General features: G+C 37.5%; 1 protein-coding gene across 2 annotated transcripts in view; it reads right to left on the bottom strand.

Annotated features, from left to right (window-relative positions):
• LOC125232752 (zinc carboxypeptidase-like) overlaps positions 1-21,186 on the bottom strand; it is a 28,453-nt gene extending 7,267 nt beyond the window's left edge. The window contains exons 1-5 of one of the 2 annotated variants that reach the window (XM_048138520.1): positions 21,134-21,186; positions 8,571-8,746; positions 7,746-7,972; positions 7,440-7,523; positions 6,854-7,024 (exon numbers count right to left, since the gene is read on the bottom strand). In XM_048138520.1, the coding sequence (XP_047994477.1) occupies positions 6,998-7,024; positions 7,440-7,523; positions 7,746-7,972; positions 8,571-8,746; positions 21,134-21,150 (531 nt within the window). In that variant the 5' untranslated portion in view covers positions 21,151-21,186 and the 3' untranslated portion in view covers positions 6,854-6,997. Of the gene's footprint in view, positions 1-6,853; positions 7,025-7,439; positions 7,524-7,745; positions 7,973-8,570; positions 8,747-21,133 lie in introns of those variants that run through there. The other variant, XM_048138519.1, reaches the window with a different exon arrangement.
• Positions 21,187-21,630: the final 444 nt, after the last annotated feature.

Raw genomic sequence — 21,630 nt, 5'->3', positions numbered from 1 at the left:
GGTTTAGAACAATACTGGTTTAGTTTCTTCCTTTGGGAATAAATTATATTTTGTTAATGACATAATTCGGTAAACAAGTTCTTGTTGTAAAGATTGTATTATGACACTACTGATCCGGAGTGATCCTATAACTGCGAAACAATATTTCGATTTTCGTATTGGTATAGGGTCTAAATCTCTGTATTGACCAACGTTTATTTTATTTTCCAAAAAATATTTTTAGCTATTTCTCTTGAGAAACACTAATTTGAAAATCACTAATATTTTTTTTTTGTTTATGTATTTAGCAAAGTGGCAATTTTCACTTAATAAGTAAAAATTTGATGACTCAAGATCGATGTTTTCAAGCAAATATGTACATTTCAAAAATCGCTTTCATTTTTTTTTAATACTCGCTTTTCAATTGTCCAATATTTGTTTTCGCTTACATTTTATAAAGATTTTTCTCCACATTGGTTTATTTAAATACAATAGTTTAGTTACATACTTACCTACATCATAAAAAAAATAGACTCAAAACTTACTGCTAAAAATGCTGTGCTTATTTTAACCTGTTCCTGCCCACCATGTAGGTACAGTTCGAGGCATTGAAATTTAAACCAAATTATTTAATAAATATGGTAGACTTTCTTTACCTATCTAGTTAATAAAAAAAATAGATTCAAAACTTGCTACTATAAATGCTGTGCTTATTCTAAGAAACGCTTAAACGTTTGTATCCCGCACTAACGTATTTCAAAATTATTTCACAAATTGCGGAGCAATAAAATCTACTGTTAGTACCCAACAGTATTGTTACACACACATCCCTATTAGTTTGAACTCAATTAACATTGAAACTTTTTCCAAGTTGCTGTTACCTCGGACAAATTACTGATCTGATCTATTAATTATCATTGCGAGTATGTTTACAATTTTGTTTTCTCTTTTCGTTGAGAAGTAACGATTAAGGACGTGTCTGAAATTTTAATTCTACTTCCACGTTTGTGTGTCTGTTATCGCATATCTTAGGCTCAAAAACGAATAAAGTTTTATTTATTTATTTAAACTTGCCATTTTCTATCAGTCAACCATTGGGCAAAACAGAGATAGTTTGGTGGACGCCATTATAAAGCCAGTATGAGATTTTAATGATTAAATACAAGTTGATTCTATTATAAAATAAACATATATATAGATACAATAAATGAACTTACATACATATTATTTAACATATACGTAGATAAATAAATGGACCTAGTGCAAATAAAGGCTTACGCAACTTGCTTTATAAAGAGAGTTTACTCTGTGCTTGCCTGGTTTTCGAGTTTGGGTAGATTAATATCTACAAAGAATTTTTATTGATTTCCGTTAATATTAGGGGACGGTTCTTTAGGTAAATTACAATTAATTTCTGTAAGAAAATATTGTCTTTTCTCTTACTGTTATCGAGTTATTCGGGTACGTATCACAATGTCTAAAGTTAAAAAACCTAACGTTAAATGACCTACGTTCAAAATACCTAAAATCAAAATACATAATGGTATTTCGACCGAAATTCAAAATACCTAAAGTTTAAAATGGTGCACATTATAATGTTTAAAATAAAAAAACTAACGTTAAATGACCTACGTTCAAAATACCTAAAATTAAAATTACCTAAAAATAACATTAGGTATTTAGTCCAATAGGTATTTTAAATTTCGGTAATTCGTGCGTAGGTGAAACTTGCTTAGGTATTTAAAATCATTAGGTATTATGATTTTAGGTATTTTGAACGTAGGTCATTTAACGTTAGGTTTTTTAATTTTAGATATTGTGATACGTACCCAGTTATTCAGGGAATGAATTTAGTGGCTCAGTAAGCATAGTAATAAAGGCTGCCTTTGTAATTCCTTATCATTATTTATTGTTACATGTGTCGTCATTTACTTGAGACTGACTTTACTGTTTCTACGGGTCTCTCACATGATTGACAAATTTATAATGTATGAAAACGATTAAAAAAAAACCCTTTTTCTAATTTAATAAGTGATTTGCCAGGTGGTTCCTGATAGGGATCCTGGCGACTGTCAAATTTAACAAAAAAACACTGTGTTTTCATATCAGCGGGTTCGTATAAGTAATAAAATTAATATGGTCTCCCAACAAGAAAGCATTATTAAAAAAAGGAAAGCAAAAAAAAATAAGATTAATAAATTAAATTATGAACAATAATACAAATCTCACAGAACAAGATTCTGCAAAAAAAAAAAGGGTCACTAGGTAGGTACTTATTCATCTTTCATGCTGAGTAGAGTACCTACAGAAAATTGTGTGAATAGATTCAAATAAATAAGATTCTTTGGGAAAAGGGACCATTTTCAAAATATAACTGTATAAATAAGTGGGCGATTCTATATGCTTCTTTTCCTGATTATTCGTCACGTTTATGCTTTACTTCTCAAGATTGCTCATTACATAGTTAATATGTGATACTGTAATGCTTAATAAATATATTAGGTATACTATTTACTGAAAACCGTTGCTGATAAAGCGATATTTACCATGTAATAAGCTACGAATAAAGGAACATGAGTTTTCAGTTTGTACGGCATTTGCATCTTACATGACATGCCCTTCATAAAATATTATGTCGTTAGGTCAGACTGGCCGAGCTGTTTGGAAGATATAATAATATTCACACTTGTTGATTGATCGTTAAGTAATCAGAAATAAATATATAGCTCGATTAATTGAAGTCCTATGATACTGTATCTTTTTACAGTACAATACAAAGATAAAAACATTTTGTGATAAAACTTGATGAAAGATATACCTATCGATGATGCTATATCTGTAAAGAAAATGTAAAATGGTATACAAAATGGTAAATGGCCATATAAGTGCTGATTATCTTAAAGCATTCCGCAAAAAAAAACTGGCTATATTTATTGTGTACTTGCTATACTATTACATCAATTTAAGATTACAATAAATAACTGAAAAAAGGTAGCTTTTTTTGCCGATTGCTTTAAGTCCGGATTAGCCGTGTTGGATATGTATACGGATATGGATACATATGTAATAAAATGTGTAATATATATTATAATACTATGTATAATTGACAATGTTTCAAAATTTTCAGTGTCCCTAAATCGGAAACCATTTCGAGATATATTAATATAATATTTTTTTCTCCGTATTTTTAGTATAAAAAAATCTTAAAAAATAGTTATGGGGAAGTGACGTCAATAGCTGATTTAAAGCTGTCACTATTACAAAAAATCTTCCAGTTGGGAAGTCACTTGAGTTTGACAGTGACACTTGACAGTCAAACATACCGGACTGTTTAAGCTGACTGTGGTAGGGCACAGCACAGCGGATATCGTCTTCGAATCTAGAGCAGAGTCCAACTTTTTTGGAAATAATTTTGTCGTTTTCTTAGGTGTATGAAACAACACATGTGACATCATAAAGCTGTCTTCTTACGCTCTTTCTGCTCGAAGTAGTAATAAAAAAAAAAAAAAACTGGGATTTTCTCATTAAAATAGCAGCTCTTTCTTTTGGAAAAAAAAAAAAAAACGTGTATCTTTTAGAATTGAGTTCTTTCAAACCAAACAATAAAAAGTAATACTTAAAAATATGAAATGTTGTCAATTGTATATATACTGCTGGTCGGTTATGTGTCTGATGATTGCTTGACGTCATGGTGCAGCAGGTGACGGAGCTTTCATGCCAGGGCACATAGCTACAAAAATACTGTTGGTCGGTTGTGTGTCTGATGATTGCTCGACGTCATGTCGCAACAGGTGACGGAGCTTTCATGCCAGGGCCCACAGCTACAAAAATACTGTTGGTCGGTTGTGTGTCTGATGATTGCTCGACGTCATGTCGCAACAGGTGACGGAGCTTTCATGCCAGGGCCCACAGCTACAAAAATACTGTTGGTCGGTTGTGTGTCTGATGATTGCTCGACGTCATGTCGCAACAGGTGACAGGAGCTTTCATGCCAGGGCCCACAGCTATAAAAAAAATGCTGGTCGGTCACAAGTCTGATGTTTGCCTGGCTTCACGGGCAGCAGGTGATGGGGCTTACATGTCAAGGCTTGTGGCTACTTACTATAAGAGTTAGATTAAGATATGTAACTATGTAAACTTTTGTACTTCGAGATCGAAGTACTTGTCAGTATGGCCGTGTTGGATTTGCCATTATAATATTTAATAATTGTAACATTTTAAGGTACGTTTCTCTCAAACATTTAAATTTATGGCAATAATGTCGGTAGACAAAGAAACCGGGTCGGTTGGCAAGTTTACCTGGACTGGTTATAAAAGGGACTGCTCGTCGGCGAGCAGTCACTTTTAGTTCTACCAGCGCCACGAACAGAGATAAGTACCTTAATCTGATTATATAATAATAATAATTGTCTGAATTAATTTATGAGATTATTTGAAGTACCTTAATCTGATTATTTAATAAATACCTGAATTAATTTATGAATTTATTCAATGAAAATTGTCTGAATTAATTTATGAAATGGATTAATGAAAATGTAATTAAAAAGTTAATGTTTTAGTGTTTCGTTATAAACAACTCTACAACGCTGTTTATGTCTGATTATTTAATAATAATTACCCGTATTTAACTATGAAAATTAATTAATAAAAACTACCTGAATAAATTGATGAAACTGACTAATGAAATTGTAATTAAAAATAAGCATATTTTACTATTTCATTATACGTAACTTAATAGTAACCATGTTTATGATTTTACTCCCTTGTTGAGTATTTGATGTGTTTCTAAAGAGTAAATATATAATTGGTGTCATTGCTTTATAACCAACGCAGTTTTATTATGTCCCATATTTGCTAATTGAATTACATATTTAAATTTATCCCAAAAACAAATTTAATTAGGATCGCTTAAATGGAGAATTGCCCGAATTGTAATACAAATAAATGTTTACAATTATTTTATCATATTAGTCACTTCAGGTCATATGACATTTGGGTAAAGCTAATTTGTTCTTTGGAGGTTAGTTATTTCGTCATATTAGTAGTCACTACAGGTCATATGACATTTGAGTAAAGCTAATTTGTTCCTTGGAAGTTAGTTACCTTTCTTGAAGTAAAAACGTTGATTATTATTTTGGACAAAAGGCTGCATATTATACACCTTTAACATACTCGGTCGCATAATTGAATTGATATGATCTCTCATACAAGCATAAAATAAAAACGTTTCATTATATAACCAAAATGCTAAATAATTCAGCTTAGAGATAAAATAATGAAAAGGCAAAAAAAAATCTGGCTTAACTGCGGTGATGTGGTCGTGGGTTAAAGAAGTTCCATCCAAACCAGTGAATTTTCTCTCTTTTAATTTAGGTATGTACCTTATAGGTAAACATCGCTTGCAGACCAGAAACGTCTGCTTGTTTCGAAATTTATTCTCGAATTGTGTACAGATACTAAACTTAATTGTTAATAATTCAAATTCAATCACCAAGTTTCAAATATTTTATTACTCATTATTTTAACTTAAGTGCGTTTTCACATTATCCGATCCGATATCGGATATCGGACCGATAATCCATACATTACAGGCGCCATCTTGGATTTTTTCTATTGAAATCCTTCCGACATCCGATATCGGATCGGATAATGTGAAAACGGTCTAAAGCTGATATATTTCGCCTCTCTAATGATAGCTATGACTGCATCATATGTCTCCTCACAGGAAGGCAAGACCTGTGCGACAGGTAATATGTGTCCCCAACCGCTGTTGTCTCTCAGCAGGAAAGTAGCTGCTACTGGAGGCTTAAACCTGTATTTTGCCCAGTCGACAAGCACGCCTGTTGATCCATCTAGAAGGAAATAATATCAATGAATTAAAAGACAAAAATATCTAAGTTTAATAGAACCGTTTGCAGATGTCTGCGTTAACATATAGTGTATACAATATTAATCATTAATTAATCGAATCTAATCGAATCGAATCGATGCAGTCTTCTGGCCATAATGCGAAATTAACGGAATCGGCTGGACGAAACCCTATAAGCAAAGAGATACTTCTGCGGAAATGGCGCTGGATAAGGACATGTTACTTTACGAAGGCCAGACGACCACCTGTCCAAGCAAGCTGACTTGGAATATTCCCGGATCAGTGGAAATCCTTCCTAAGAGCTCTATGAGGGACAACAGGATATAATCATCATCATCAATCGTTAATTAAATTAAATGACAGTATTTGGTAGGCATTGAAGAACTGTAAGTAACGATAATACAGTGAAAGAGCCTTTGCATAATAATATATATACCGATGTCTATATGTCTATGATTTTTCAATTTTTTTTTATTGGATCCATCTTATTCTAAAAATCACAAAGTTCGTAGCAAATATTCAAATTTATCAGATAAACGGAATTTAATCCTTATATTTGAAAAATTTCTTACCGTGGACTGCAGCGGAATTTCCAACTAAATATTGAGTGTCATGTTTCACTGCTAATGAACCCATTGCTCTCCGTCCGATAGTAATCTGAAATTATTTATTTCATGAAACTATAGTAAAAAATATACTAAATAAGAAGTAACTGTGATGACATTTTAAACACTCATAGATATCAAGACAATTTATATAATAACAAAGACTTCCAATGGGTCCAATAACCAAGACGAATATTAATGAATTAATTCAGTTTTGTTCTGAATATTATTATAGGATTCTCCTAAGATATACTTTCGCTTTAAGAATTAAACAGTAGCATAGCAGTATTTGGCAAATATGGACACTTGTGACTAATAAAAAAATAGTAACCACGAAATTTTAAACAACTCCATTAAATTTTACTAACCATTTCATTGTAGTTGTCCAAAGGCTCTGACGTATGTGCGTAAGGTATAACCAGCCTCTGCCCAAAACCTCTGAAGGACAAAACTGCGGCTAGATTGTGACCAATAGATTCCATGTATCTGGAGAGAGCACGGGTTTCTGGTTCGGAGAAAGGACCGATGCCGATGAAGCTGGCTTCTACTGGGCTGAAACTTCCACCGCGAACTGCAATAAATTATCCACTTTTACATACGTACATACAATTACATATTCATGTTTCAGTGCCTAAAGGGTTGACAGAAAAAAAATTGTGATGCTGCAGTGATAACTCACGCCTATATATCCAAACGGGGTAGCACATGAAACTGCTCAAGTTTTAGTGTCACTCCTGGCCTAAAAGGGTTAACATAAAACGGAAATTCTAATACTGAAGTATTTGTAGTGACAGGTTGTCATATCGCCCACACCACAAGCTGACAAGAGGCTGATAACAGTGATAACGTACCTATCACTTAACAATTTTTTCTTTCAACCCCTAAACTGCAAGACTAGTACTAATACTTGTGCAATTTCATGTGATTTGCCTACTCCGTGAGTAAGTAAATCATATGATTGTATGTGTGTTGTAAAATTAACTTACCTCCCCATTGTTCCAATTTCTTGTAAGATCAACTCCAATCTGGTTACCGCGTTGTGGTCTTCGGTTTTTAGTCCATAATCTAACCTGTGCGATGTAAATTTATATCAATCTATAGAATTGAACTCATATCAATGTAAGTATGGATCATTTTGTAAGTCCGATAATTCAGAAATCATAATAAAAGCCTTCGAGAAATTTAAGAATTTCTGAATCAGTACGAGGTTTTTGGCTCGTTTTAAAAGGTTATTTCTTGAACAATAAACATTGTGTTAGAAAAAAAAATTGAAAGCTTATATCTATTCTTACATTGTTATCAGAAAACTCAAAACCATCAGGGTTGACACTAGGGAAGATATGCCACTCGAAATCTCTCGACGCAGCCAATGCATCAGGGTTATCGCCGCGAACCAGTTGGTCCACAATGTAACAGACTACAGTGGGAGATAGCCAGTCAGCTCCGATCTGACCAGCTTCGAGGAAGAATGCTGGCCGGTTAGAGTTTCGGGCTATTTTTATACCGGTGATGTTTCGTCCTGGAATAATATTGACAGGAAATAAGTATGCTGGAATTCATTAAATTGTTAAATCCATTCTTCAAATGTTTAACGATGCCCTTTTGTACAAGTATCATTATCATTAGTTACTGAAAGTAATATATCAATACTATTATGACTAAAAGGTAAAATCAGACTAATAAAGGAAAAGATTCTGCATGAGAGCAGTGCATTACAGTGCGCAATTGCGTATGCATTTGCATATATGGTTCCGTTCGGCTCACAGCTGACCGTTAGGGAAACAGACTTGTTATCGAAAAAATATATAAACCATATTTAGGAAGACATCGTTTCTCCATCCCACATCGATTTTGTTTAAACAGTAATTATTTAGCAAGTATTTATTTTATTATCTGCCCGTTGTGATGATCTCCGGAGGTCATTTTTAAATAAATATTTATCCTTAGTATATAGTGCCTCTTGATGCTGAACAAACATCGCTCTTTAGTGATAACAATGCTTGCTGTCTGCTACATGTATAGTCATTTGTTTTGCCTCCAATGTGTGCCAATAAAGAGTATTCTATTTTCTATCTCTCTGTCAATGTCCAATGGTTTGAATTAGTTGAATTCTTTACCCTCATGTGAAGTACCAGCAGTGACCAAAGTGACGATGTTACTGTGCTGCTCAGCTAGATGTTGGAACCAGTTATTGATATTCTCCAGAGTGTGATAGCCTTCGAAGTGCATGACGGGCTCACGAATCACACGAGGACTGCGTTTCTTTCTGCTGTTTACTTGAGCATCAATGGCTCTGAAAAAGTAAAGTAAATAATATAAGCACTTAAGCTTAAGCAGTTAATACACCTAATTAATTTATTTATGATGATGGCTTCTCTAAAATGCTATCACAGCTTCCCACGGCTTACACCAAAACCTTGATGATGCTTTGACTCCAAGAAATGTATCAACACCTCTAAATTTTTAAATAGTAAAGTGAGTAGTTGTTAGGTTCTATTCACTTTCTCCATACAATGAATGTTATTTTCCATGACTGCCTACATTTTGTTGCATTAGTTTTCACAGTCGCATTGAGTAGTACAATATAACCTACTCGTAGCATTACATTGACATTTGTAAAACCTATGTTTCCTAGGCTATAAGCACACCTCGGACACTGGCGATCAAATATATGAAAGAGGCGCGTTCCGAGCACACAGTCACCCCCGCACGAATGGAAAACGTTTGTCTCGAACCGCACCAGTGAGATTTTGTCCCGTGTCCCGGCGCGCTGTTGGCGTCACGTCCCGTCAGCTGATAACAGCGCTGACCCGGCGTCTCGCGGTCTGCTCCCCGCCGCGCTCGTACAAAATGACTTGTGGCTCCATGGTCCTACATGGCTCCAACACAGTCGCGACTCCTGGCCTATACACAAACCGGTGGTAAACACGAATGAGGAAAAACGCAATACACATGATTCGGCAAGTCTTAGTTACGCATGTGTGTCCACATTGCCTCCTTCCCCGGACGACGACACTCTTATAACGCTATTTTCGTCGCTAGGTAAATTAGTTCGCGTCACAGCATTCATATTTCGTTTCTACAATAAATGCAGGAAACATAAACAAACATTCCCAAAGTACGTCATCGTACCAGAGTACAATTTTGCATTAAATCGACTAATATTGATTACACAACAAAAAGTGTTCGAAGACGACATTAAAAGGATTTCGTCAAATAAACTTCCGTCAATTCATTTGCGGCGTCTCACGCCCATGATAAGGATGGTTTGTTACGCGTCGGCGGACGTATTCACAAATCGCTTTTACCTTTTGAATCAAAACAACAATTGATTTTACCTAAAAGACATCCTGTTACAAATCTTATTATTGACGATGCGCATATAAAGGAATTACATGCCGGTTCGCAGTGCGTGCAAAACTCGCTCTTACAGCGATACTGGATTATCTCTGGTCGTGATATTGTTCGCCTCCGCGTACATCGTTGTATCAAATGCTTCCGCGCTCGACCGACTCGCTGCCAGCCGCGCATGGGAATGTTACCCTCGGTTCGGCTGCGCCCCGCGCGTGTGTTTAGTAAAACGTCTTGTGACTTTTGTGGGCCATTCTACGTACGCGCTAATAAGGTTCGTAACGCAAAAATAATAAAATGTTACGTTGCAGTTTTCGTATGTATGAGCGTTAAAGCTGTACATCTTGAGTTAGTTTCCGAACTTTCCACGGAAGGTTTTTTAGCCGCGTTGCGACTAGGCCAGTAAAAATAGCTTGACCTGGACATAATTCGGTAACCGTAATTTTCTTTTTCTGTCGTATAAAGTATCATTAGTGATAGTTAAAATACAAATTATTAATCAAATTAGGGTCCGATTCAATTTAAAAAAAATAAAAACGAACTTTGAATAATTTTTGATTTTATAACTAAAGTATTAAATGTAATCCGGAAAAAGTGCTTGTATTATGTTGTGACACCTGCATTTCATATAAAAACATCTAATTTTTATAAATAATTCATACAGAACTATCATTTATAAAGAAGGTTTAGTAAGTTACACATTTTCAGGCGTATTTCACTAGAAAATATTGTTAACCGTAATCCTGCAATTTATTATGAATATAATATTACGTGTGTTGATAAATTATTAAAACTTATACCAATACTTTTGGCGCTTGTTCAAAATCTTAAATATTGATAATTTTAGGAAAGGAAAAATACTTGACTAAATTGAAAGATGGTAAATTTTGCCGTTAATATATTCTTAGTACTATACGAAATCAATTAAACAACAAATATGTAAGATTCATTACTTAATTGATATTTTTCTTACTTGCGCTTTAATATGAACGTTATTTATTACCTGCAGAATAAGGTCGTGCACAGAGTAGGTATAGCTAGTATAGTAGTAGCGGGAACGGGCGGCGAGTCGTCGACACGTGTTTCGCTCGGCGATATCAAGGGCGCCGCGTTTTCAAAACGCTTCGATAACAAATATTTCACCGTCCAGTATAAGAGAGCTCCCTTATTACAAGTGACAAAAGTCATACAAATCAATTAGTCCGATAGGTCACGTTAAACTGGTCAAGTCGTTAGCTCAATAATAGTACCTATCGAGCTTGACGAGATGCTTGGATCACAACAACGTAATATGTATGAAAGCTTGCGGCGCTTAAGACTGTATTCTTTCGAGTCGTGTGTAACGTATTTTGGCGAGGCAAATTTGAAGCACAGTGCGTGTCTGTCTCACTCACTCTTACGGTAAACCTAATGAACTGTTTCACTTTCAGAGGATTTTTGAAGTAATTTGGGTAATGTGACATTGTCACGGTGAGGTCTTTCCGGTACAAATTTATCGGTGGATCTTTTCGGATTTCTGGACGATGAGCCGATGCGATGTCGCTTCATTTTGAAGTGTCGACTCTCGCGAGGGAGTTCTTAGAGGACCGCGAGGAGCGCGTGTGACAGTTGAGTTTTTGAATGATTTGAAGTTTGTGAATGATTTTATTTTGTGTGTATTTGTGTGGGCATGAGGTGTTTGTGTTGCGAGAGTCAAATCAATAATATGAGTGGTACAAATTAGGGGGCCTCATGTGTGAGAAACTCAACACTCGAATGCTGCGTAACAATGCGAGCCGAAATCGCCTAATCGGAAGTGTCCGACTTGGTATCGACTAATCTATACACGTTGTAACATGAGAAACCAGAAATCAAAACCTGGTTTCTGGTATCTGGTACCCGGTAACCGGTAACCGGTATCCGATATCCTGTATCCTGTATCCTGTATCCGGTATCCGGTATCCGGTAACCGGTATCCGGTAACCGGTATCCGGTAACCGGTATCCGGTAACCGGTATCCGCTATCCGGTAACCGGTAACCGGTGACAGGTCTCCGGTATTCGGTACTGGTGACCACCATCTGGCTCCATCATCAGACCCTGAGTACCACCTCTTGTCAAAGGTCTTATTGAGACGACCCCATTGAGCCTAAACACGAAGTGGTTTAGTCATATGGTTCATTGGTACTGGTGACCACCATCTGTCTCCATCATCAGACCCTGAGTACCACCTCTTGTCAAAAGTCTTGTTGAGATGAACCCAACGAGCCTAAACACGAAGTGGTTTAGTGACATGGTTCATTGGTACAGGTGACCACCATCTGACTCCATCATCAGACCCTGAGTACCACCTTGAAGTAATTAGAATTGTATTAGACTTATCATCATATTAATATATACTTTACTCTAATACTTATCATATAACAAAAGCAAATATTTGGAATGGGATCTACTTAAATATGATCACAGTTTATAATTATTACTTTAAATTTTAACATAAAATAAAAGTTTGTATCGAGATAGTAGATTGTGGTTGTTATCAAAATTCCATAGGAAGGATCAAGATTGTTTTGTCTATTATTGTAGTGCGAGCGAGTGATAAGACGTGCTGGAAAGGGTCGGCATATTGGGCTCGCGCGGCGGGTAAAATACCTAATTTCGCCCGACGCCGAAATGTTATAACGCTCTTAAGCCTGATAGGGAACAGTTCATAGTCTACATATTGAAAGATAAACGGGGCTCATTTGCTAAGTTACTTATAATTTGTACTGATGATATGCGTAAGAGCGTTTTCACATTATCCCATCGAATGTTGAAAGGATTTATGACAGGCAGATGCCAAAGATGGCGTCCATATAATGGATAATGAGAAAATGCTTTATGGAGCTTTTTTTTAAGGAAAGGCACATTATTGTTTAATTTCCCCTCCTTAACACTTCCCTTGTGTACTTAACACAGCAAAAAGGAGTGTACACGTTTCTAATGGGTTAGCAACGCGCATGTGCCACTCCTTGAGTTGCAGGCGTCCATAGCTTACGGTGACCGCTTTTCATCAGGCGGACCGTATGCTTGTTCGTCACCGACGTAGTATAAAAAAAAATCGTAAGTATGGTCACTACCGGCTAGACTAGAAGACTTTCAAAACATATATTTATCCTTGAAAATACCGTTTATCGAATCGGCCTCTAAAAAGTGTCTTGGTCTAATTCACAAATGATTATCAGCTAGATATGAACGCGGAATATAGATAATAATATGTTATCTATATCAATACTAGTAAAACGAATAGCATCTTAAGATGTTATGTTATGATTACTATACTACAAGGTACATTGTAATAAGATGGTACGAGTACTTAAGGTTATAATTGTAATTGAATTTATTAATAAAATCAATGACTCATATTTTATAACATGAAATATTTGTATTATAAGTACTACATGTGCAATACCGCAACAGTACTTTACGATTCAAGTGCGAAGAGTATAATATTCACTACGAGTGGCTATAAATTAAAACATACACCGATAGAAGTATTATTATATTGAGTTGCGAATTACCTATTATGCTATTTACAATACATTTAATCCTATCCTATTTGATTTTAAACATATGCACGTTAAAAATTCATTGCCGCACTAGTACGGTAAAGTAGCGCCATCATATGCAATGAAAAAAAAAACATAAACTTTACTGGTGTAACAACAATGATCTCATTTCACAGAATTTACCAAACTTTTATAACATACTCGTAACATCAAAAATCAAGGAGGTAGGAATCCGCAATAACCTTTTGTCCGATGTATTAACAAAAAGCTGAAATCATACTGGTTACTTACAGTGACGACTTCAACCGACTACTGGGTGTTGGACACCGACTACGAAAACTACGCTTTAGTTTACACCTGCTACAATATTGACCCCGACACCAGAGGAGGTAAAGTTGCTTTAATACACATTTCTACAAGCTACGGCAATCCAAATATTATTAGAGGGGCCTAAACTGTAGTTTAACCTTGATGCACATGAGATACCTATAGTGTTGTGTTATGGTCGTATCATAACAATATTGAAACTAATATCAAACTGGCGAATTAGAATAGGCCTCAGTGTCAAAAGTAAATGCTGCTCACAATTGAGAGATACTGGTATAAATCTTCTTGAGCAGAGTAGACCATATATCACCAAGAATGAACAGGCACCTTGTTAGCACCCTCCATCAGGCCATGTATTCGCCTCGGTTAATACACACGGTTCTATCTATAGATACGTATGTACGCAGCTGCAGAGCTAAGTGACCCCATTTGCACTTGAAATTAGTTCACAAGGGGTCACTACTCTACAGCTTACTGTAGCTACATCAATATGGATGTATGTAGTGTTCTTATTTACAAAATCGTGACTTTTCTGATCATTTCCAGTTTGGAGTTGGAAGCTCAGCAGGACTAAAGAGCTATCAGACGAGGCCAACGCCACAATCAATGCTGTCATTGCATCGATACCTGTTTTGGACGACCGTTATTATCAAATAAGAGACCAGAGTCCTGATGGATGCTTCTACTATCCCGTACCTGAGTCGGGAGTACCCGTGATCTTTCCGGGACAATGCGACGAGGGGATCGCTGCTGTGCCTAACTTTAGTTTGGAACAGGTATGTACTTATCTAGTGAGGATAAAATGTATACGATATCAGATAATTCTGAAATTGAACCTCGTTATCTTCTACAACAAAAACTTTGATAAGACAGCATTTGATTGAAGACCAGCGAAACGCTCGCGATAATATCTTTTTCGTAACTATTAGAAGAGATGACCGGTAACCGGTAACCAGTAACCAATGACCGTTAACCGGTATCCGGTAAACGGTGACCGGTATCCGGTAACCGGTAGACGGTAACCGGTATCCGGTAAACGGTAGACAGTAACCGGTAACCAGTATCCGATATACGGTATCCGATATCCGGTTTCCCGTGTTCGGTTTCCCGTTTCTGGTTTGGTTTTGGTTTTGGTTTTAGTTTTAGTTCTGTTAGTTTAAACAAAAACAAAACTGAAAACGAAAACGGAAACCGAAACGGGAATGGAAACGAACACCGAAATCGAAACCGAAACCGACACCGAAACCTACACCAAAACCGACACCGAAACCAAGACCAAAACCGAAAGCGAAACCGAAAAAAATATTTAAGTTCCTAGAAGTAAAGAGTGACAGAGATAGCACTCATGTTAGTCAAACTCGTGGTATGTGCACTTCCCGCACACAGTAAAGAGTGACAGAGATAGCACTATAATCATTTAAGTTCCTGGTAGTAAAGAGTGACAGAGATAGCACTCATGTTAGTCAAACTCGTGGTATGTGCACTTCCCGCACACAGTAAAGAGTGACAGAGATAGCACTATAATCATTTAAGTTCCTGGTAGTAAAGAGTGACAGAGATAGCACTATAATAATAAAATTTATGTTCCTGGTAGTAAAGAGTGACAGAGATAGCACTCTCATAATTAAAGTTCGTGGTAGTAAAGAGTGATAGAGATAGCACTATAACAATTTAAGTTCCTGATAGTAGTAGTAGTAGTAGTAGTAAAACACTTTATTGTACCAGAAAATAAAACAACACACAGGAAAAAGAGCTTATTATAAGTACAAAGGCGAACTTATCCCTTTAAGGGATCTCTTCCAGTTAACCTTTGAGCAATTGAGGGAGAATTGGAGATGGTAGGCATACAGTACAAACGGCGCAGGAAACGGATTCTAGGTAATAATAAATTATAACTTACACTAACATGCCATATATACGAATAAATACATAATATACAACTATACAAATAGCAAATGACATAAATATATAATATATAAATTAAATATATATTTACATAATAAAAGCTACAACTACAAAACCGCATACATCCAATGCCTTAGTCTTCATCAGAGAGCCAAAGCTTTTTTAGATTAGCCTTCAGCGACGCGACCGACTGACACTGTCGAAGAGATAAAGGCAAGGAGTTCCACAATTTAACTGCGTAGATTGTAAACGATTTATTATAGGACCTATGTTGGTGGGGCGGGATACTCAAAGTGAGATTCACACTGGAACGGAGCCGGTGCCCGCTACCGTCAGCCAAGTATTTAAATCGTTCTGAAAGATAGGGAGGGGAAGTAGGAGAAAATAAAACATTATACAGGAGAGAAACCACGTGCATGACTCTACGGCGACGGATGGGCAGCCACTCCAGCTGGGAGCGGAAATGAGAGATGTGGTCAAATTTTCTTAAATTAAAAATGTATCTGATGCACACATTTTGCAAACGTTCGAGCTTGTCAAGTAGCTCCTCGGTAAGGTCCAAAAATGCGATATCCGCATAATCCAGAAGTGGAATCAAAAGCGACTGCGCAAGGACAACCTTTGTACGGAACGGAAGGAAGCTTTGGAGACGTCGAAGCGAGTGAAGAGAGGCAAAGAGTCGCCTGCTAATTTCAGTCACATGGGGTGCCCACGAGAGAGTCTGATCAATGACAATGCCTAAGTTCCTGACGGTAGAAGAGAAAGGAATGTGTGTTCCATCGAAGAAAATTTCAGGCACTGTCACTTCAGACAACTTGGAGATGAAATGAGGACTCCCAATCAAAATCGCTTGCGACTTCTTCGCATTAACCATAAGGCCAAAAGAAGCTGCCCAAGAACAAATAGAGTCGAGATCCCGGTTGATTCGGCTTATTAAAAAATCTAAATTGTCTATGCTAAAGAGTGACAGAGATAGCACTATAATAATTTAAGTTCCTGGTAGTAAAGAGTGACAGAGATAGCATTTTTGTTATTTAAATTTCTGTTAGTAAAGAGTGACAGAGATAGCACTATTGTTATTTAAATTTCTGTTAGTAAAGACGTAAAGAGTGACAGAGATATCATCACTCACGTTGGTCAAAGACGTGGTTTATGGACTACTATTTGGACCCCCCAATGTCACGCTTTTTTAATCCTTTAACATGGATTGTCACATTTAGTATGACGTAATATATGAATGACGCCTAAAGATTGAGAGAGACAGCAATATTGTTTTAACTATAAAACTCCCGTGAGACTCATACATATTTAAAAATATTTTAAGCGGGTTACTCACGTATTAAGTCGATATAGCGTTCGACATGTTTCGGTTCAATTTCGAGAACCTTTCTCAAGAGTAGCGACACCCCGAAACATGTCGAACGCTATATCGACTTAATACGTGAGTAACCCGCTTAAAATAGCAATATTGTTCTTCAAATTCGTGGTAGTGAGAACAGGGTGCGTAGGCGAATGGCACAAACGCTCACGAAACGAAACGGTAGTAGATATCTATCTCTATCGCTCTTGCGTATTGGCGCGACAGAGCCAGACTGCGTTTCGTTTTCGTTTCGCGTCGGAGAAATGCCATTCGGCTACGGGGCCTGAACAGAGACAGCACCATGTATCGCGCGGCCGCCGACTACGCAAGTCACCGCGTATAATTATAATAACCGTTCGGCTCCTTTTTAGATCGTGTACAGTCAACAACAGAGCTGGCAAGACAAAGTGCCAAAAATATGTATAGAGTATTTTATTTCCTGTACAAGTGTTGGTATTTGGTACATTAAGGTGTGTGTATACATATATTTGGCACTTTATCTGTATTCACAGCTGAGTTGCTGACTGTACCAATAACGATCAACTATGAACTTTTGTGGTTTGTTTTAAATAGTTCTATGCAGATATAGATTAAAATACCTATTCTATCGGTACTTTTTGTATAGGTTATTATAATAACTGGACAAAATAATTATAATCAGGGCCCGCGCACTCCGCGATCACGATTCTTTCGCCGAGCTAGAAGGCCTACAAGGACATGACGGCGGCAGTAGATGGCGACCTTCTCGCGGGGCAGTAGAACTCAATGTCGTCTGCTCGCGTTAGGTACGTTTTTAACCCCCGACGCATAAACGAAGGGGTGTTATAAGTTTGACGTGTCTGTCTGTGTGTATGTCTATCTGTCTGTCTGTCTGTCTATTTGTCTGTCTGTGGCATCGTAGCTCTCGAATGGATGAACCGATTTTGATTTAGTTTTTTTTGTCTGAAAGCTGAGTTAGTCGGAGTGTTCTTAGCCACGTTTCATGAAAATAGGTCCACTAGGTCGCGGTCGGGGGTTTTTTCAAAATTGTAATTTTGTGATTATTGAATGTATGTAGGATGTAGGTAAGAATTATGAAGAGCGGGCGGCATTTTGTGAACCATAAAGCAAAGCAGTGAGTCTTTTATACTTGTACTAATATATATTCTGTGCTGCAAGTTATTATTAGACGACCGGTCTGGCGCAGTCGGTAGTGACCCTGCCTGCTACGCCGCGGTCCCGGGTTCGAATCCCGGTAAGGGCATTTATTTGTGTGATGAGCACAGATATTTGTTCCTGAGTCATGGATGTTTTCTATGTATATAAGTATTTATATATATTATATATATCGTTGTCTGAGTACCCACAACACAAGCCTTCTTGAGCTTACCGTGGGGCTCAGTCAATCTGTGTAAGAATGTCCTATAATATTTATTTATTTATTTATTTATTTATTTTATTATTATGGGATTTTATTTATATTAAATGTAGTGGCTGATGCACATGTACGTTCAACATCGCCTATATTTACGATGAGATTGCATTCATTGCCGATGCGATGAATCGAATTCGCTGTTCAAAGTAAATGTATAGAAGGCAGTTTTTTTCGATTCGATTCCGCAAGCCTAGTTAACGCCAGGTTTAATAGGTATGTCACTAAAACCTAAAATCGAATCGTTGGTCGCCAGCGGCCACACACTTTTGATCCATCGTTGCGATATTCATGATTGCACAGGATTTTGCTACGATGTCCGATATCATATGCGAACAATGATATCGTTAACGATAACGATATTAAAATAAAAAAAATACATTGTCGATTGGTCCGATCGGTCGTTTCGATTAATGTCTTACGACCGATCGTAAAGATAAAATGCCTTTTGGTAGGTATTACGTTCGCCTTTTGTAAATTTTTTTACTGTGCAATAATGTTTAAATGAATAAATCATACCGTTTATGAGGCCATTAAGTAATAGGGTGCAACGGGGTAATTTCGAAAGTCGTCTAATTTCGAAAGTCACATAAAAATTACAACTTATTCCATCATATCAAGAACCCCTTTCGATATTACCCGAGTATTTCTGTGATTCGAAATCACCCCAATGCACCCTTAGTGACCGACCACACCAGAGCGTCGCGTGTCTCGGGGCGCGCAACGGACGTCTCCGCCACGCCGCCTGAATGTAATTTAACGAGGTGGCGGCGGCGCGGTGGCGGCGACGGGGCGCGGCGTCGCTTGAGGCGCGTCTTACGTCTTTCCTATACAAAATGTACTGAGGAGACGTTTTTTAAATTACACTGAAGCGGCGCGGCGCAGGCGGCGCAGGCAACTCAAGCGACGCGCCGCTAGCAGACACAACTCGAGCGTCGCACAGGTGGCGCGCCGCTTGATATATAGGATGTATTATTTTATCAGCAACAAAAATATGTGATGATATTGAATTAAGGCAAAACAAGACATATAAACGCTCTCCATTATTTCCTCCCTGGTTTATGAAGCTAGAACTATGATTTTTAACACATACGAAATTCGTACACTGAAATAAAGTGATGATACTATAAATATACTCGACATTCAAAGTCGATAATCTAGTGACGTGAGAAGTTATTGATATAACAGAATTTTGCACAAAATAGGCTCACCCTTTGATGTTGAAAATGCCGCCACTCTATAAAACAAACAGACCGCACACGAGCAGCCGACATTGAATTCTATTGCACGGCGCGAAGGTCGAAATCCGCGCCCGCACCTGGGCGTAGGTAGCGAGATCGGGTGCACGTGCGCTTACCTTTGAAATCGCTGACACGCAGGTGTCGCCGTTCGCCCTCTCTTTTCATTTATGTTTCTGTTTCAATCGGTTAGCCGTTTGCCGGCCGGCAATAAAGGTTGTTTTTTTAACCGACTTCAAAAAAAGTAGGAGGTTCTCAATTCGACTGAATGTTTTTTAGGGTTCCGTAGTCAACTAGGAATCCTTATAGTTTCCCCCTGTCTGTCTGTCTGTCCGTCCGTCCGCGGATAATCTCAGTAACCGTAAGCACTAGAAAGCTGAAATTTGGTACCAATGTAAACCGATCCGCCGCGGTGACGCGGCCGGTGCGCGGCGCGCTCTCCCCGGCCCGCGCCCCGCGCGCTCCCCCGCCCCGCGCCAGCCGCTCTACGACAACTTTGCACCCTTTTAAATTACTGACATTTACAGTTTCTTAAGCGCGACCTTCACAGTATTAATTTTGATAAAATCATGATTATAGTACACAAAAACCTGGTCTTAAGCAAAAAAATCTCAGTTACAATTTATACCTACTGAGAAATTCATGTTTCTATAAGCGTTAAAAATATATGTTTAAGATCGGTGCTAAATGTCTATATATACTCAATACAATGCAAATTGATATATATATATATCATGGTCACCATTTTTACCTACCTAGATATTCACATTAAATGAAAACGGTAAAAAAAGTACACAATCAGATTTATTTTCTTTGTAATATCGCAAATAACTGATCGCATTTGAGTGCACCACAAAGTTAATCTAACAAAGTTTTCGGTTAACTATTTTGCTGTTAGCGAAAAGTTGGATAATGTACTATATCTCACGATTTTTATAAGATATGAATACGATCGTATTTTTTTTATCTATGTACATAATTACTATTTGATGCTTAATAATAATACCCGATAAAATATCAAAAAGGACGAGTTATTGAATTATGTCCAGGGTAGCTTACTTTTCTTAGTCTAGACGTTTCACGTCCCGTCGAGGATATTGTACGGATATATATACCGATTGCGGACGTAACTTTGTTGGTTGTAATAATTACCTTCAAGAGTTATATACTTTTTTACGTAATGATTCGGTCATGAGTGCCCTTAATCAACAAACTTTAAAACAAGGGTTAACTTGACATTTTCAACCACCTTATGCTAGTCATTTCGGTGGATTATTTGAAGCGGCTGTTAACACTTTCGCTACCAAGAACCCGACTGTCGGGCACACCGCTCGTAGAAGCGTAGCCGATTACATGGGTTTCCCCGTATGTAGCGAAAATGTCGTAGCGCCGCGTAGAGCCCGGTTTCGAAAGTGTTAAGAGTTTCAAAACTCATTTACATCGCGTAATAGGTACACAAACGCAAACATATGATTGTATGCACACTTTGACGTGTCAAATCGAAGCTGTATTAAACAGTCGTCCGCTCTGCGCTCTAAGTTCGGACTCCGCGGATCCTTTACCTCTTACGCCGGCCCATTTCTTAATCGGTGAGCCCTTAACGGCCCTACCGGACGTTTCTGTGATAGACGAGAACCCTAATCGTCTTACACGTTGGCGCTGGATACAGCAAGCTGTCCAGCATTTCTGGCGTCGATGGAGTCGTGAATATCTCCATCAACTGCAACAAAGTACAAAGTGGCTTCAAGACCGCGGTCCCGCCGTTCGTGAAGGTACTGTTGTTGTGGTATGCGACGACCACCTGCCGCCGCTGCAGTGGAAACTCGCGCGCGTTCATGCTGTCCATCCGGGCAGCGATCAAGTTATTCGCGTCGTAACATTGAAAAGCGGGAACACGTTGTTCAAACGACCTGTTGTGAAGGTCTGTCCCTTACCTTTAGAATAAACTTATACAATCGTTACGACTCTTAATGTTAAGTTAAATATAAGTTTCATAAAATATTTTGGTATACTTTCGTATAGTTTCTTTTTTTATTTCTTTTAAAAGTCACTCCGTGTC

Source organism: Leguminivora glycinivorella, chromosome 13 (genome assembly GCF_023078275.1).
Source record: "Leguminivora glycinivorella isolate SPB_JAAS2020 chromosome 13, LegGlyc_1.1, whole genome shotgun sequence".
In the NCBI taxonomy this organism is placed as follows: Eukaryota; Metazoa; Arthropoda; class Insecta; order Lepidoptera; family Tortricidae; genus Leguminivora; species Leguminivora glycinivorella.
Note: the sequence above shows the minus strand (reverse complement) of the source record. Positions and strands in the feature narration are given on the sequence as shown.